Source organism: Phasianus colchicus, chromosome 1, assembly GCF_987193195.1.
Source record: "Phasianus colchicus chromosome 1, bPhaCol1.hap1.1, whole genome shotgun sequence".
NCBI lineage: Eukaryota > Metazoa > Chordata > Aves > Galliformes > Phasianidae > Phasianus > Phasianus colchicus.
In genome coordinates this window covers 147,345,493-147,362,897 of record NC_143436.1, presented here as the reverse complement: position 1 = coordinate 147,362,897, position 17,405 = coordinate 147,345,493, and the positions used below count along the sequence as shown (strand labels likewise).

At 37.7% G+C, this 17,405-nt stretch overlaps 1 protein-coding gene across 1 annotated transcript in view; it reads right to left on the bottom strand.

The window, feature by feature from the left end:
- The window catches only part of ABCC4 (ATP binding cassette subfamily C member 4 (PEL blood group)), a 155,426-nt gene that overhangs the window by 106,792 nt on the left and 31,229 nt on the right, over window positions 1-17,405 (bottom strand). Inside the window, exons 8-13 of the mRNA XM_031610616.2 lie at window positions 16,145-16,394; window positions 13,215-13,319; window positions 7,629-7,718; window positions 7,107-7,298; window positions 5,503-5,597; window positions 5,317-5,403 (exon numbers count right to left, since the gene is read on the bottom strand). Coding sequence (XP_031466476.2) covers window positions 5,317-5,403; window positions 5,503-5,597; window positions 7,107-7,298; window positions 7,629-7,718; window positions 13,215-13,319; window positions 16,145-16,394 — 819 coding nt within the window. The remainder of the gene's footprint in view (window positions 1-5,316; window positions 5,404-5,502; window positions 5,598-7,106; window positions 7,299-7,628; window positions 7,719-13,214; window positions 13,320-16,144; window positions 16,395-17,405) is intronic.

Here is a 17,405-nt window from a genome sequence, read left to right as displayed (position 1 = left end):
ATGGAAACAACCATTGAAATTAAATTAAAGCACATGCAGAAGTGCTCACAGGCGTAAAGCCTTTGTTATATTAATTTGCTTACTACACGTGCTTTTCTCTCCTTTGACTTTAAATTTAAGAAGTTTAAGATGAATTCTCCAGCTGTTTTGGTACGTTATGAAATTTACAGAGGAGAGGAAAAAAGTGACATAATTGCCAAAGACACAGAAACACATCTACTTATATTACATCGTTTCTATTTCTATGCTTATCTTGCTAAACATTTATTTCAACCTCATGATAAGTCCCAGTCTCCATTGTGACAGTGCATAAGGACAACTGTACTGACACAAAATAAAGATCCATAAAATTCACTGTCCTGACCTAGACAGCAGCCAGCAGTGAATTGCTGGTTGAAGTATATAAGCAAATAAACATACTTCCCTTACTATACAGTTCTAGCTTTTAGACTCCATATACTATGGACCTTCTGAGTCAGAGATCTTTGAATTCAAGCAGCTCTTCAGGAACTTTTCCTCCATGAACTTATACACCCCCCAAATCCGTTTTTGTTCTGGTATGCATAGTATTCTCCTGCATCTCACCCACAGAACTATAAGGCATTTAAGTATACTGGGGTTCTGTAAGCATATATTGTACAATTTTAAGACAAACAAAACAAAACAAAAATGTACACACACAGAAAACCCCTCTGTAATTCCAGGAGTAAAAGTCTATAAGGATTTACAGGGCTTTTTTTGAAAACATATATAAAATGTACAGCGGTCAAACTTATGCTTTTCATTTTATTAAAAAAAACCAACATTTCTATGACATATTCATAACCTTTTAAACATAATACCTACAATAAATGTAATGAAATTCAAGGAATTCCTATTTTATCATCCAAACATAAAGGCATAACTAACACACTTCTAAGAGCAACAACACTACATTAGGGCTGCCATCACTGCAGTCATACCAGAGGAATGATGAGCATGGACCAGGTGTAAATCACAAAGTGGGAATCCTTACAGATATCCTTGAGATATCTCCTATTTCCAGACATTATAAAGAGAAACAGAGAAAAATCCTTAAGTTTACAAAACAGCTTCCTTGTACATTTGGCAGGGTTACATTGCCCAGTTCCTCTGACACAGTAATTCTGCCTGTAACCTCTCTACAGCAAGGAGACCTTCTAGTTTCTATTTGCTAGTTTTGCAAAACTGACATACACCACTTGCTTTTCAAGTCTACACAACCACAAGAGCTCTCTTCCCTCAAAACTTCAGCATTACAGGAAAACTGGACGTGTACCCCACTTTGAGGAATGCTAGAGTAGAAGCACTCACAGAGTCCTAAGGGCTCCAAAAGTGAAACTGCTTTAAACAGACTAAATAAATAATCAGATCTGTACATGTAGTTTTAAAACAGTCCTTTTATTGTTTTTCCATACTTAATTTTCTTTCTCCCTTCAAGCACTTCTAGGTCTTAGGTAAAAATACACTAAGGAATTCAGGATGTCTTATCCATGCATTTTGCATGATGGAATTTCCTGCTTTCCTCTGCCACCAGTTTACCATTTCTTTACCTTTTTCTGCAATTACAAAGGACACTTGCTACAAATCATGCTTGCTCTTTTTCCTCTCTTGCAGAGCAACTCTCAGTTGTATTAGATGGCAAAGGAGAAATGTTATCATTCAGAACACCTGGCCAAGTTGCCAGGTGACTCTCTGGTCAGCTTCAACCTACAGTTGGTTATTCAGCGACCCACTGTCCAGCTACATGCCACAAATCACCTGAGTTCCTACTGAAGCTGTCATCCCCTGGTACCAACACCTGAATACATGCTGAAGTTTCACTGTTATTACTGTGATAAATGCAATGATTTCTTTTGCAGAATTTTTCTAATTCTAAAAGCAAAATTCAGAAAGAATAGACAAGTGACCATTACATTCAAAACACCTTGACCATAAATTCAAAATAATCTGCAGAACTCCCTTTGATAGTAGGAACGATATGCCTGTACCTACTATTGCCAAACATCATCACAATTTTAGGTGTGATTTCCAAAGATTCTCAAACTGTCCTGTAATCTGCTTCCACATGTACAAAGGAGGAACTGAAAGAAATCAGGCTGACTATCAGTTGAGACCAGCACACAGCTCCCATCAGTAGAAAATATACAAGGGAAGAACAACACCTAGAGAAGTCTGTCTGTCTCAATACAGTGATAAAATATAAACTTGATCCTTAAAATACTTTAACTCAGCATCATCAATAGGACACAATTTCTGTTGAAAGGAGAGTGAAACCATACAATTACTGAAATATGTTTACAAAGATGCACAGGCAGACCAGGAAATGTCTCAGGGCCCAAGTATGACTGAATTACTTTCTTAGAGCACGGCAGGCTATTCCAAACTTTGTCATACAAGGAAACATGTCACACTGTCTGCAAGGTATGCCCCTCATTTCAAACCTGGTGGAAAATCCAGAGGTCTAAAATTCCCTAAATTCCCTTAGCAAAAAAGATACTATATGTATAGTATATATAAATAAAAATAATATACATCTATATATGCACATTTATGTATGTATATATGTGTACACACACACAGATGAACAAAAATACAGAACTATACCAGTGCCTCCTTTTGTGAAAAGGTTGATGCTGGTCTACTGGCAATTATCAGAGAACTCACCAGAAAAAAGAAAACAAATAGCACAAAAGTAGGGAATATCCAATTTATATCTTATTAGGCCTCAGGGAATCCGATTGAGAGAGAGAAATTCACTGAAAAACTGACTTTATCTACTCCATCATCCACAGAACTTGTCTGTACTGTGGAAAAATTTTTAAGAGACACAAGCCCTCATTAATATTAAGGACTATTTTCCCACTGGAGCTGTGCTACTCACATTCTTTCTCATTTGAAAAGAATTCATATATTTTAAGCTGTTTACTACAGCAGCTGAACGGAACAGAGAGAAGCAACAAATATAATGAATCAGCCCTCCACAGCTTCAGGGAATTACTAGGAACATACCTATCTTTAGATGTAAACAAATAGAATAGGCACTTCTAAAAAGATTTAAACTTTAACATAAAATTACAAAGGAAAAAGAAAAAAAAAAAAAGAGCGAGTGAACTGAACAATATCCATTTCAGATTCTCATTAAATAACCCCCTATTTCTTCCATCTAGCCCATTGTTTTACGCCTTGCGGTTTGGATTCCTGGGGGCAGTTTGTATGAAGTGGTATCTCAGACATTCCTCAGCACGATGTTCTAAGAAATCGTTCTTGCTCAAGCGCTCTCTTCTTTAGATTCCTAGCGCTGTTCAGGAAGCACTAAGAAACAAGCCCAGACTTGTTATTCACAGAAAGCTACTGAACTCTCCCCGCTGACCCAGCACCTTTTACAGCCTGCATGGGGGCCTCAGAATCCAGGCTCTGATGTAAAAAAGCCCTCATTTAACATCTTTAGAAGGGACACATTTCAGTCTTCTTTGCCGCTACTACTCCACTCAGACTGCTTTCCCTACAGAACAGTTTTATTGTACTTTATCTACCTGGCTCTAATTAATCTAGAGCTCAAGAGGAAGAGGTAAATGAAAATTCATGCTGCTAGGATGAACCACAGCCAGTTTTCCAAGTTCCACATTCTCTGAGGTCATCTCCTTACATCTTCTCAGCTCCAGTTATCAGCAAAACTTACATAGTGCTGGCAGAGCACATACAAAAATCCAGATTTCCAGTTCTGCAGCAACATATAGAGACTCTATATCAGAGCTCTCATAAAACACAGAATAAATCAAAGAGGCAAATCAAACTTCCACCCAAGGCACTACTATACTTCCCTGTTTTCCCCTCAGTGAATAAACCTTCAGACCTAAAAAAAAGAGAAAGACTGACAACACAGGCATGTGTGTTTTCCAAACTAAGGCACAGACACATTCAGAAGCTGAAGCTGTCAAGTGATCTTGTGCAAAAACAGAGAAGCAGTGGCTAAATCTTAGATAGCTACAACAGGTGTTAAAGGAATTTTACAGAGTACATAAGCTACAGAAGTAGTGAAGACCATGCATCAGCTGCAGCAGGTGAAAATGAACATGCATACAAATGTAACAAATATAAAGTCTACGCATCATAAAACTCTAACTTCATACCAGAAAGAAAATGTAACCATTTCAAGAAATCGATAAAAGAAAACGTTGATGAGGTTTTAAAGGGATCTCCAAATTCAAAACCATAAACATAAATGGGATGTACAGTTTTCAAATTTGGATGCTAAAAGCTTCTGCACTTGGGAAAAAAGAACATGCATGGTCAATGGAAATTCTGTGATCGTTTCTTCAATACAAGTTTCTACAATTGCCTCAGGGTGAGGAGGAGGGAACAAAAGTAAAAGGAAATTTAAGTAGTTCGAGTGTGGAATTCAAGGGAGGTATATATGCTTCGGAAAATGCTTTCACTTAGGCTTCTACTAAAGCCAAGTGAACTCAATCAGTGGAAGCTTTTCCTTACACTTTTCATAAATTCTGTTTGACAGGGAGAGAAGTATGTTATGAAGAAGCAAGAACAAAACACTGGCTGGTAAAAAATTGAATTATTCTTATAGTATCAATGTGCTGTAGTCTGCACAGTCTGGCAGTCTGAAAGAAGAGAGACAGAGAAGAGAAAGCTCATTGAGAAGGGAACCTGATTTTTAATGAAGACTGTCCTATCTCTTCAGAAATAGGAGAAGGTCTAATCTCTCTTCTTTTTTATGTTAAGCTTATACATTGTCATCTTCTCTACTTTTGCTCTCCACAGTCTGGTCTGCAGGCCATCGTTCCCTGTTTCTTCAAAGAGAAATTTCAACTACTCAGGACTGCAAGAGTTCTGGCCTTTTCTTCAGCTGCTTGGAGTGTCTATCAATCCAATAAAGCTGCTAATAAATTACTCCACAAATAAAGCTGCAATAAAAACTAAGACAGATTGAAAGTCCCAGCTCATATTGTTCTTCACTTGGTACTAATATTCATAAAACCTAGTACTGATCAATATTGATGTAAAATCTGTCATTCTCCTCAAGAAAACAGCACACATTCCTTTAGGAATAATTCTAATATCTTCAAACCAGAGTATTCCAAAGCTTTTAAAAATAAAGAAAAAGAAAGGCAGGAAAGATTCACAGGTCTTCCAAATGTGTAAAAGAGAAGAAAAATAAATGCAGAAAGTGAATGCATTAAATGTTATCAACCATCTATCCAAAAATGCTTTTTCAAGTTTCTCTATAGGAAACTGAAAGACAGCAATTGTATTTTAAATAAAAATATAGCCATAACCTACTTTTCAAACAAATGTCTTCCAACTTCAGAATCTACCGCACTCAGTGGATCGTCCAAAAGATAGATATCTGCATCTTGATATACAGCTCTATAAGGTTTAAAGAAAAGCCAGTGTCACAAAGTTTTACATTCATTTAGTTACTAATGTCTGACAACATATATATTTTAGAACAACAAAAATACTAACCTGGCCAGATTTACACGGGCCTTCTGTCCCCCGCTAAGCGTAGCTCCACGATCTCCTATAACTGTTAGGTCACCATTTGCTAGTAAGTCCAAGTCCTGTGAGCATAAAGAACAGGCAGAAAGAAATTAAAATAAATCATTTGAACCTTAAAAATAAGCCTATTTCAAGATAACATTCTCCTATTTCAATAGTATTGTTTAATGTATTACCTTACATTAAAAAACAAGGACTATACTGGATGAAATATCTATTAATTTCTTAGTTTGTACCCTCAGCAAAAGATTATTAAGAAAGCAGGAAAAGTAGGTGAGGTCTTAAAGATCTGTTTTACAACAAGGTCTCCCAAAGTAAAGCGCACAACCATTCTTATTGTTATATGGAATACTTGTTGGTGATTCAGACCAGTCTAAAATAAAAATTATTAAGTATAATAGTAAATTAATTAACAAAATGAACTGTCACAATAAATAAAACTGAACTAGCTTCTATCAGTAGATTATTTTCCATTTATCATTGTCCCTAAGAATTACAATTGTTTTATTTTCACTCCGATTTATTAAAAAGAAATAACCACACCATTCATTACAAAAAATTGGTTAACTTAAAGGACTGTAGACTATTAAGTTAGAATAAAATGTACAGTGTTTCATCTCATAATACTGTATTTCCTCAAATGAATACATAAGTTTTATATTAAGCTATAAAACATATTCAAAGCTTTTATAAGATACATACATTTGAAACAAAACAACGAAAACATATCTACTATCAAATACTGTGTTTTTTTTTTAAACACAGTCTGCCATCTTTTTAAGTCAATGAAACCTTAAGTTTAGACAACAGGCTATGACTGAGTATCAGCAGAAGATATTAAAACTCAACCCACTACGTGTAAAAGCCTTGCAAAAAAATTTCATCACGGCAACCATCTGCTTTTCACCTGTGTTGCTGCTGACAGGAATATCATAACATGCTGCATAAAACCTTTTTAGCTGCCAAGCAAAATGTCTGTTTCTTGACAAATCTGGCTTAATCCTCTTCTATATCTCATGTCACAAACTCCTTTACACACAGACCTTTCAAAAATATTTTTTCATAAAACTACTTGGGCTCGGCAAGTTATCCAATATATAAATACCACTAAGGTTCTTTTGATAGCTGTTACCAGTGCATAATAACTGATATCTACCTTTTTTTTTTTTTTTAAGCATAAAGGATATTTATAAAATAAAAGTCACAAATAGTGCTAGTTTGATCATTTGTTTTTTCACGTTTTGTTTAATCTACGTAAATATCTACTGTAATACTGGTGAACATGTTTATGAAATTAAACAACTGTGAACAGCTTTTTTCCAAATTTCTTTGAGCTTCACATAAACTACATCTCCCTCTAGTGAAAGTTTTAGGAATTATATGAATGTGCTTACACGTGGATGCCAAAAATAATGCCTGCATCTCTATTAAGAATTTATTTCCCACAGTACAAATAAAAATCCACTCTATATATTATATAATGCAGCACGTATATAATATATACATTATATAAAGCTGCAAGAACATTAAGATTAATGGTGAAGATAAAACACACAAAAAGAAAAGCATACCTTTTTAAGAGCACAGACTTTTAAAACTTTTTCATATTTTTCTCTCTCATACTCCTTGTCAAACAGTATGTTACTTCTTACAGTACCAGAAAACACCCAAGGCTGCTGAGAAACATAGGCAATTCTTCCAGAAACATTTATCAAACCTTTCTCCTTAGGCAGCTCACCAAGCACAGCACTTAGGAGTGAAGACTGAAAAACATCATAAAATAAAAATTCAGAAATCTGATTGCATTCAAAACATCACTGAGCTTGAGTAGTGTTTTTTGGCATGGTGGCCTATTTCACTCTGCCAACCAAAGTACTGTTAGTCTAAGTGCACAAGTACCTTTTGCATGCAGTCTAGAAGTAAAATGCAAAGAACGGTCCAACTTGAACACTTTCCTCCTCACCCAAAGGACATCTGCCTTTCTTAAATGACAGCACCCTGATGTAATAAATACTATTATACACAAAAAATCTTTACAATTTCAAGCTTTTAGCCATGTTAACAGACTAAAAAACCTTACAGAATGGACTTACTTTTCCAGCTCCCACAGGACCGATCACAGCCAGTAATTCCCCTTGTCTGACGGTAAATGAAAGCTGTTGGAGTGCTGGGCTTTCTAAACTCTATGGATATAAGAAAAAGTCACGCTTCATCAGTAATGAAATATATATCATCAAAACAGCTCTTAGAAACAGAGGATAATGCATGTAAATGACTGTAAGTTAGCAAACCATATGACAACCATATTTTAAGACATGCAGTTTGCCTCTTCAGTAATTCACAGACACCTCTGACAGACACCAATCTCTAATCCAAAATAACTAACACACAAAATTGCATTCAGGGAACAAGGAACCTAAAGGCAATAGCAGCACTTCTTCCCAGCCCACATCGCCAGGCTGTTACTCAGCACAGAGCTTAGACAGTAGCTTTGAAAACAGGAGGTCTTGGCTTGGCCATCTCCACGGCATTCACAGCTTCAGCCCTGCACTTTTGGCTTCACCATGCAGATGGGCATATGTTTTAAGAGAGAGGGTCTGAAGCTTTCTCAGAACCTGGGAAGCTAAGACTGTGCTTGCTCTCACCAAGGCTTGACTATCAAAAGTCAAAACAGAACAGTACTGTTTGCTTTTACACAACTTCATCTCATGCAACTTGGAAGGCTTTAGCAGACAATGGTGTGGGCTATTTGAGTGAAAATACATGACCTGGAATTCTGTGTTCAGTAGTACACCCATTCTTTATGTCATACTACTGGTAAGAGCTTATATATTGCACCTTTTTTTTTTTTTTTTTTTTTACCAATGTATAATTGTAAAAATCACGGAATAATAGAATGTATTGGGTTGGAAGGAGTCTGAAATATCAGCCAGTTCTAACATTCCTGCCATGGGCAGGGCTGCCACTCACCAGATCAAGCTGCCCAGGGTCCCATCCAACCTGGGTTTTGAATGCCTCCAAGGATGTGGCATCCACAGCTTTTCTGGGCAGCCTGTTCCACCCTCCATGCGAAGAATTTCTTCCTAATATCTATTCTAAATCTACTTTTAGTTTATAGCCATTCCCCCTTGTCCTATCAGTACACTCCCCAATAAAACACTCGATTCCCCAGCTTTCCTGGAGGCCCCCTTCAAGTACTGAAGGACCACAATGAAGTCTTGTTGGAGCTTTCTCTTCTCCAGGCTTTCTCTTCTCCAGTTCTCTTAGCCTGTCCTCCTCTGGAGGAGAAGGAACAGTTCCATGTTCTTCTTCTGCTCTGAGCCCTAGAGCTGAACGGAGTAATCCAGATGGAATTTAACAAGAGCAGAGTAGAGCAAGACACTCATTCACCTGATGGTCAGACTCCTTCTGATGCAGCTCAGGAGCACAAATACCCATTGGCAGTTCATGCTAAGTTCTACATCAACACCCTTAACTCCTTCACCTCAGGGCTGCTTCCCAATCCATTTTCTACTCAGTCTGTAAAGTGCAGGAACTTCATCAAGTTCACACAGGCTCATCTCTGTCTGTCTGGATGGCAATCTCTTTTCTCCAACATGTCAACTTCATCACACAGTTTGGTGTCATTCATACACTTGCTGAGGGGACACACAATGCCCCTGTCTACATCATCAACAAAGATGTCCAATAGCATTGATCTAATTCCCTGAGGAACAACACATCAATGGTCTCCAGGACATTGAGCCGTTGATCACAACACTTTCAGTGCAACAATTCCTTATACACTAAATAGCCCATCCATCAAATCCACATCTCTCAAATTTATTGACAGAGATGTCATGTTGTCAATATGATGCCAAATCATATACAGGTAGTTAACATCAGTTGCTTCTCCCTTACCCACCAACGCTGTAATCAATGGCCTCTGTTTTCCAAGTGCCTTAGCACAGTTTTCAGTAGGATTTCTTCTATGATCTTGCAAGGCACAGAAGTGATGCTAACTGGCTGTAGTTCCATGGGTCTCCCTTCTTTGTTCCCCTTTAAACAATGAGGTTATGTTTGTCTTTTCCCAGTTAGTGCAGACTGACACGGTTTCTGAAATATGATGGATAGTGGCTTCGCAACTCCATCCATCAGCTTCCCCAGTACCCTCAGATGCACCTCAGCAAGCTCCATGGACTTGTGCACCCTCAGGTTCCTCAGATGGTCTTGAACATGATCTTTTCCTATAGTGTTTCCTAATGCATATTCTTCATTCTCCAATCCCCGCATTTCGCTTTTGAGACTTGGACAGAGTGTCTAGAACACTTTTGATGGTAAAGACCAAGGCAAAAATGTTGCTGAATATCTCAGCCTTCTTCACATCCTGGGAGCTAGGGTTGGAAAAGACCTTAAATACCATCTAGTTCCAATACCCAACACTATCATGTCACATGGCCATACACTACCTTTAATTTTAACCCATAAGCTCCCAGTTGGCTCCTCATCCATCTCCATCCATGCACTGCAGCTGATTATTGACATACCAAGTGGCACCTCCACTTCATTTCCTCTATTTCTTATAAAAATAAAGGATCTTCATGTATTTAATAACAGTTTCCTCTCATTAAAGCAAAACAACCTTGTAACAGGACCCACCCTTATATCCATCTTAGACTGCACTGAGCACAACTGACTCTAAAATGCAGACAGTAAAATAAAAGCAATAAAAGATGCCCTGTGACCAAATTCTGGAACTGCTAACAGGGGAAGCTTGCAACTAGCTGTTTTAAATGATTTAGGAAAGGCATGGCTGAGGTTATGAGAGATATTCACTCATATCTGTGACAACTGGGAGAACTAGGCTGACATGCACGTGCCTCCTCAGGCCAGCCTGATGAAACAGGAAAGCCCTTAGAGCCCAGTAGCATGCATCCTATCGGATTTGCTATCTCACACAACAACCATGAGTTTTGCAGTAAATCAGTCACAGCATAAGAATCCAAAGTTGCCTGCACTGTGTAACACTCCAAAACCACTCTGTTGCTATCGTTTATCTCCATAAGGTGGCAGCAACGCGGCTCTTTTCTCAAGTCTGCTACTAATTTGATTTCTCAGTCCAGAGTACCCAGTTCCGGTACTAAACTGGAGTTAAGGTTTGGAGAGTCCCACCAGTTTATGAAAGAAAATGCATTTTTTTTAATGCAAAGTTTTTAGGATGAGAAAGTATCTGTTATTAAATCAATTAATCTTTATAGAAAAGTAAATAAACTATCCCACACACCAGCCCTCCACAGACCTCTCAATGACTATAATGAGGTCTTGAGGTCATGTTTCTGAAATTACAAAAGATTCTTGCCCAGGTTTTCAAAACAGAACATCATAAGAGCCTAAACCAATGAAGAATTAAAAAAAAAAAACAACTTAAAAATAATTATCCAAATATTAGACACTTAAGTGTTATTTAAGATATCATGCACCCTACACAAAACTAGTAATGTGAGCAAAAAGAATGACCTCATGTATTTCATAGAATCGTAGAATCATAGAATGGCCTGGGTTGAAAAGGACCACAATGATCATCTAGTTTCAACCCACCTGCTACGTGCAGGGTGGCCAACCACCAGACCAGGCTGCCCAGAGCCACATCCAGCCTGGCCTTGAATGCCTCCAGGGATGGGGCATCCACAGCCTCCTTGGGCAACCTGGTCCAGTGTGTCACCACCCCCTGAACGAAAAACTCCCTCTTAATGTTTAACCTAAACCACCCTTGTCTTAGTTTAAAACCATTCCCCCTTGTCCAATTACTACCTCAAGGGCATGCTATTTTTGAAAAACACCATGATTTATAATTAAAGACAGTTTGCCCTATTTTTAGGCAATGTGGCACTTTAAATTAGAGCACAGACTGATGTTACGAATAAGTTCATCTGACAGCTAATTGCCACCAAATGTCTCAACTCCCTTGTACCCTGATAAATATTTGTGCCTGTCACTTTCCTTCTGCTGCCACTTCTTCTTTCCTAGCTTTGTGGACAGGCTGTTCGTGCCACTCAGCCTTCAAAGAACAAATCACATAAAAAGTGATTCATTTTCTACTGCTTTATCCCTGGGGACTGTCTCACCGTGGGGTGACACATACAAGCATTAATGCTAGCACATGGCACAAAGAACAAAACAGCACGGTAGAAGGACACGGGACTGATCCCTTCAGTGGTAGCAACTCCTTAGGTGAGCTTGGGCAGACATTATATGCCATATCCAAACAGAAGTAGTAATTCATCCCATCCATAGAGATATTACGTTGTATAGAAGTACTATGCTGCTTAGGCTCCTCATTTAAGCGACTAAAATGACTATGGACAAACTTGGCCACTGACTGAATTCTTGAATTTTACATTTAAAGTTTTTCAGTTGAGCAGACAGGCTGTTCCAGAAATTAAAGGCACATCATGAAAAACCCCGTATTGAAGAATCTCTAGTTCCATGCTGCTATCAGACTAGCCTGTGGAACTCAGATAAGACTTGCCTCAGTAAAACAAGAGTGTGACCGTGAATTAATTGGTTTTGTTTATCTTTTGATAAACTGTAATACACCATGTTAAGTTGTTTTCCTAAGAGTCTATCTAATAATCCCTTTTTTACTTCCAGTGATTTTGGATTTGTGGGTTGTGTTTGGGTTTGTTTGTTTTTTTTTCCTTAAGTATCTACTTTGGCTCATAATCTTTAAAAACAAACAAACAAAAAATCATCATTCAGCTGTACAGTTGTTATACAGAGATCCAAAGAGTCATGAGAAACCCACTAAGGGTAGCAAGCTAAGTTGCTTACATGACAAAGTACAGCATACTTTTATTATTCCTTTTATAAATCCTCTCACAGAACTCACCATCTTTTCAGTTAGCAACTGTATAAAATTAATTTGCATTATTAAAAGAGTATGTAAGAGAAATATTCTGAGCTGCTTTTAAATTTCTGGGAGAACTGTTCTTCTCCCATGCACATTTCAATTAAATATCAAAATAAAAGTTAAATTAGGAGTTTTGTTTTCTTTTTTAAACCAAAAGGAAACCAGTAATTCCAGTCATGCTGCCCAGCTTTACATAATATAAATAACTCAGGAAAAACTTGAAGGTGTTTTATGGGAATACTGTGCAACCATTTTGCTATAGATTGTTAACCACCATTTTGGTGAGTGTGATGTATTTTAAGAAAAGAACAATTTGTAACTGAACATTCTCAGTTAAAATATGCAGAGTAACAAAGACTTGTAGACTAGTCTAAAGCTTTCAAACCTACTATGGGAAGTACAATATTGACTAGTTCTAAAGCACTGATCACATTAAAATCATTGAAAAAAACCAAAAACACATATGCTAAAGCCTGCCTTAATGTGCTGTCTGTCCTTAATTCCACTTTGAATATCTAAGCTGCGTTACAATCCTGTTTAATATCATGACATTTTCAGAATTAATGTTCAGGTTCTCAGTTAGTATAATATTCAAGCATAGGTACTTTTAAGATGCATTTGATAATGTTTAATACTATTCAACAGAGTTAGTCCAACATGCTAAGGGGTTTCTCCTACACAAATGATGGATTATAAAACAAGAGCACACTATGCATAGACATCGTGATTTTTAGGCTTACATTGCCTACAGCACAAGTATACTCTTAACATTTATTAAAAGTAAGTTTACCTTATCCCAGTAGCAAGTCAAATCCTGAACATGAAGAATGACATTCTCATTATTATCATGCAGCTGTGGTTTGAAGTGTGAGACCTCATCAAGTATCAGGAAGTTCTGCAGTAAAAGAAAAGAACAGGATACTGCCTAATATGAGACTGGGAAAGAAACCCAAGCATATGCTTTCGCAAGCAGCATACAAAACATCACTGATGGACAAAGTAAACACGCTCCTGAAAGAACTGTATTTCCAAAGCAATGCACAAGGCATTCAAGCAATGCACCTCTAACTAGCTGACCATTCCAGAGATCACTCAGAAGCAAAGATTGCATTGCACAGCACTACTGTGGGACTCTTAACAGCAACCTGCTCAGCAACAGAAAATTCCTGAAGCAAACAGAACTTGACAGTCAGTCCTGACAAAACTTATAATTGTTTGTCTTCCTCTTCCCATGAAGAAGAGATAAAACCTTAACTGCAACACCTTATTGTTCCATAGCTTTCTCACTTTCCTTGCCTAAATGCTAGATTATAAATAGTTCAAACACACTTTGAAAGGAAAAAGGCAAATTCATGGGTAAAAGTTACCACAAGTTTAAGATAAAACGCAAAAAAACCTATCATGATTTGAATTGCTGACCATGAAGACCTTAAATAGGTCTCTAGCAGATAATACTTTGAGAAATGTCAAGTGTAGCTAACAAGTACTGAGCTAACAGTCTGCAGACATGAGACTGGTGCTAAAGACTTACAGAAGTCAGTAACTAAGAGGAAACAAAACAGAGCTGACAGATGGCTCTGAGGATGAGAACAGCACTTCTACATGTTAGTAAGCACAAGGGATCTTGCTGAAAATTCAGCACCATTTTTAAGAGAGCTGTGAGAAGCCAAAGCATTTCATGCAGCAGTCTCCAAACTCAACGCACACATACATCTCTACCAAAAGGCAAAAGTGCAAAGTCAATAGAAATCTGAGATCTCCAGCCAGGTGAGTATTGCTGAGTCTGGTTTTAGACAGGCAGGTGCAAATGGCAGGGCTGAGAGAGAATCTGGGAGATGACGGTGGTAGTCAGAAAGAAATTCCAAACATACCTAAATCCATATTGCAGCATGTGACATAAGAAAAAAACCTTTGAAATGTGATTTGCGTTTAGATAACGGCCCAAATATCAGAGGGTTATAAGCAAGGAATCAGTTTCCCGCTTCAGCTCTTACCAGGAATTTCTCTTCTAGCAGCAGCATTCAAATCAGCTATAAATGCTGGCTAGCCACTTAAGTAAAAAAATGTAGCAGTACCATACACAGAAGATTTTAAAGAAAAGCAGTACAAAACAAGAAAAAAAAATTACAGGTCTAACACCAGGAATTTTACATAGCAGGGGGTGGGTGCAGAAAATCAACACTATGAATAAAGTTTTCAAAAGCAGAATAACTTAAGCCTTAAAGACTTCTTAAGATCTCTCAAAACATTCTTCCGTTACTTTTATACCAAATAATCTCCCATGCAGAGAAAAATAAAACTGCTAGCATCCACAGGATGCTGAGAAGCAAACATTAGCTTGAGAGAGGACCACGTCCTTGAGAAGAAAACCTCCGTCTTTTGTACTAAGATAATTTTTATCCTCCTTCCACAATTTCTGTCAAAACAGCCCTCTGGAAAACAACTGCTCTCACTTTGTTTCACAATGGAACTGTGAGCCATTGCTTCATCAAAAAGCATGAGCTTCAAGGAGAGATGCACCTGTATAGCTAAGGTGAGGGGACATGACAGCTTAAAGGGAAAAAAAAAAAGGAAAACTTTCTGCCACACAGTTCTTATGTGTTTATGCATGAATACAGAGGAACAGCAAATACTTCCCATCCGACAATACTTTATCTTCACCTGAAGCTTCTTGTCTCCTGCTTTCTTGTCTCCAACCGAGCATATTTATGATCAGCACTGAAAACTCACTTGTTCTATAAAACTTATGGAGAAAGTATCCTCTTGAAAAGCAAAACAATTATTTTCAGTTTTGCCCAGATAGCCATCATCCTCATCCTTTTTTTTTTTCCCTGTATTCTGAGTCCCTCTTCCTAATTCCTTTCCACTTATTTTCATTTCAGTAACACATCTTTAGTTACAAAGCACCTTGTCATTCAGTAGCAGAATGCCTAACTCTTACTTTGCAGCTTTGGAAATGGAAGCTAAAAAGTTGGTGCCTGTATCAGGGATGCTAAAAATTCATCAGGACAATTATTTGTCCATTCCAGTGAACCTTCATTCTGGAGCTAGTTTTAAAAAAGTATCCTTATGGAATCCTAAGTGCAGAGAAACTGAAGCCAGCTGTCAAGAGCAAAATCTTTTGCCTTATAGGATATACTGGAAAAGAAGACACGAGAAAAAAAGATTGCCACTATCTGCTCAAGTGCCTTTGTGTCTTGTTCTTGCATCTTTTTCAGACTTTCACTCATGTTTCTCAACCTGCATAACTAGAATGATCATTTCAAAGAGCACTGTGCGGGAGCTGAACACAAGGTACATGTAAGTACTGAAAAGACGTTGTGCAACATCCAGCATCCCAAGCATCTCTCTTTCTTTCCTCCTGTAGTCTAGTTTAAGCAGTAATAAGAAATGTTACGGACTACAATTTTGTTGGGTGATGCTTTCCACACATTATGCTTTTCTAACTCCATTTGCATCACCTTTCACAAAATGCTTCTTTGAAGAGCAGATTTTACCTGTTTAGTACATAGTTTCCACGTGGAATTTGTACAATTAGCAAATTCATCAAACAAAGTTTTGTTATACTCAGGCATATGGAGAAAAACATTTTTAGGTACCTTCATTAATAAATAGCACAGAGACACTTGGTAAAGCGTTTTACATGTACAGCATTTCTATTTACCCCAATCTAAAATTTTTTCACCAGTGAAACCAAACCATTCACACCAATAATCATACCTTGATTCGTCGTATGCTAACCACTGCCTCGGATACTCTCTCAACAGCCGAAGGGAAGAACAGAGTTACTGTCAGTCTGACTGCACCATACAGGGACACTGCAACAAACACCCGACTTGCAGAGATAACATTGCCAAGTAGTACATATGCCATGAAAGTCATGAACACTGTTATTTTGCTTGCCACAAAGAAAGAGGCTAAGTTCAGTCCTCGAAGGTAGGAGCTTTTCAAAACCATGGCAATCTCCTTCCTAAAAATGCAAAATACAAACATTCACATCAATCCTTCCCATCACAATTGCCCTCAACAATAGGATGAGGGAGATTCCATTCTCAGGATTATACTTGTATATCCTTTCTCCTCCCCTTACACCACCCCAACTCATATGTAAAGAACTGTACGCAAAAGTAACTGTAAAAAAAGCAGTGCACATGGAAAATAGCAAAATAGAATGTAAAAGTCTTAGGAATTGAGGAAAATAAAAAGTTAAGATATGTAGTGTCTTGATAGCTATAGGAAAAAGAAGAATCTTTCAGAGATAGAAAGCAAAAGTACTCTTCTTTCCTTTTTCAGTCAAACTATCATCTCAATTCCCATTCTAACCTGCTTTGATTATTTCTGGATGGTGCACCAGAGAAAAAAGGAAAAGAAATCTGTATAATGGTCAAGCATCAAGCAGCTCCTTATCTTTCCAATGCAAAAACCTGAGTTCATTCACAAACTCTTGATAAGATCAACACATTCTCCACAACCAGAAAAACAGGGCAACTTCCATAACTTTTAAGAGTCCATCTGTGGACCATCAATCAGCTGCTGTTCCTCAAGCCAGATCACGGGGTTTGCAGTATTTCCTTTGATCTCAGTCTAAATCCTCTCACCTTGGACCCTGCTCCTGGTTTCTTCTGCTCCAGGAGTTCTGGTTCATAATTAAGAGAATACTGCTCTGCAAGGCCAATTGTTCTGGCAAATAGCCCTCAGCTGAACAGTATGTGATGTATGGCACAGACACAGAAGTCTCCGTGCAAAAACATAATAGCTGATGAAGCATGTGATTTCAATTTTCGTTTTAGTTAAATTTCAGTTTCGATTTCTAAATGATTCCTCAAGTCCAGTGCTCAAAATGTTACAGCACTGGCTACAATGACATTGCCGTCAGGCTTAAGTTCATGTTAAAGTAAGAGGTATGCAGTATACTTATATCCGCTTGAAATCACATGGAACTTTACTAAAACAACTCCTAACTTATCTTCCTAAATATTCT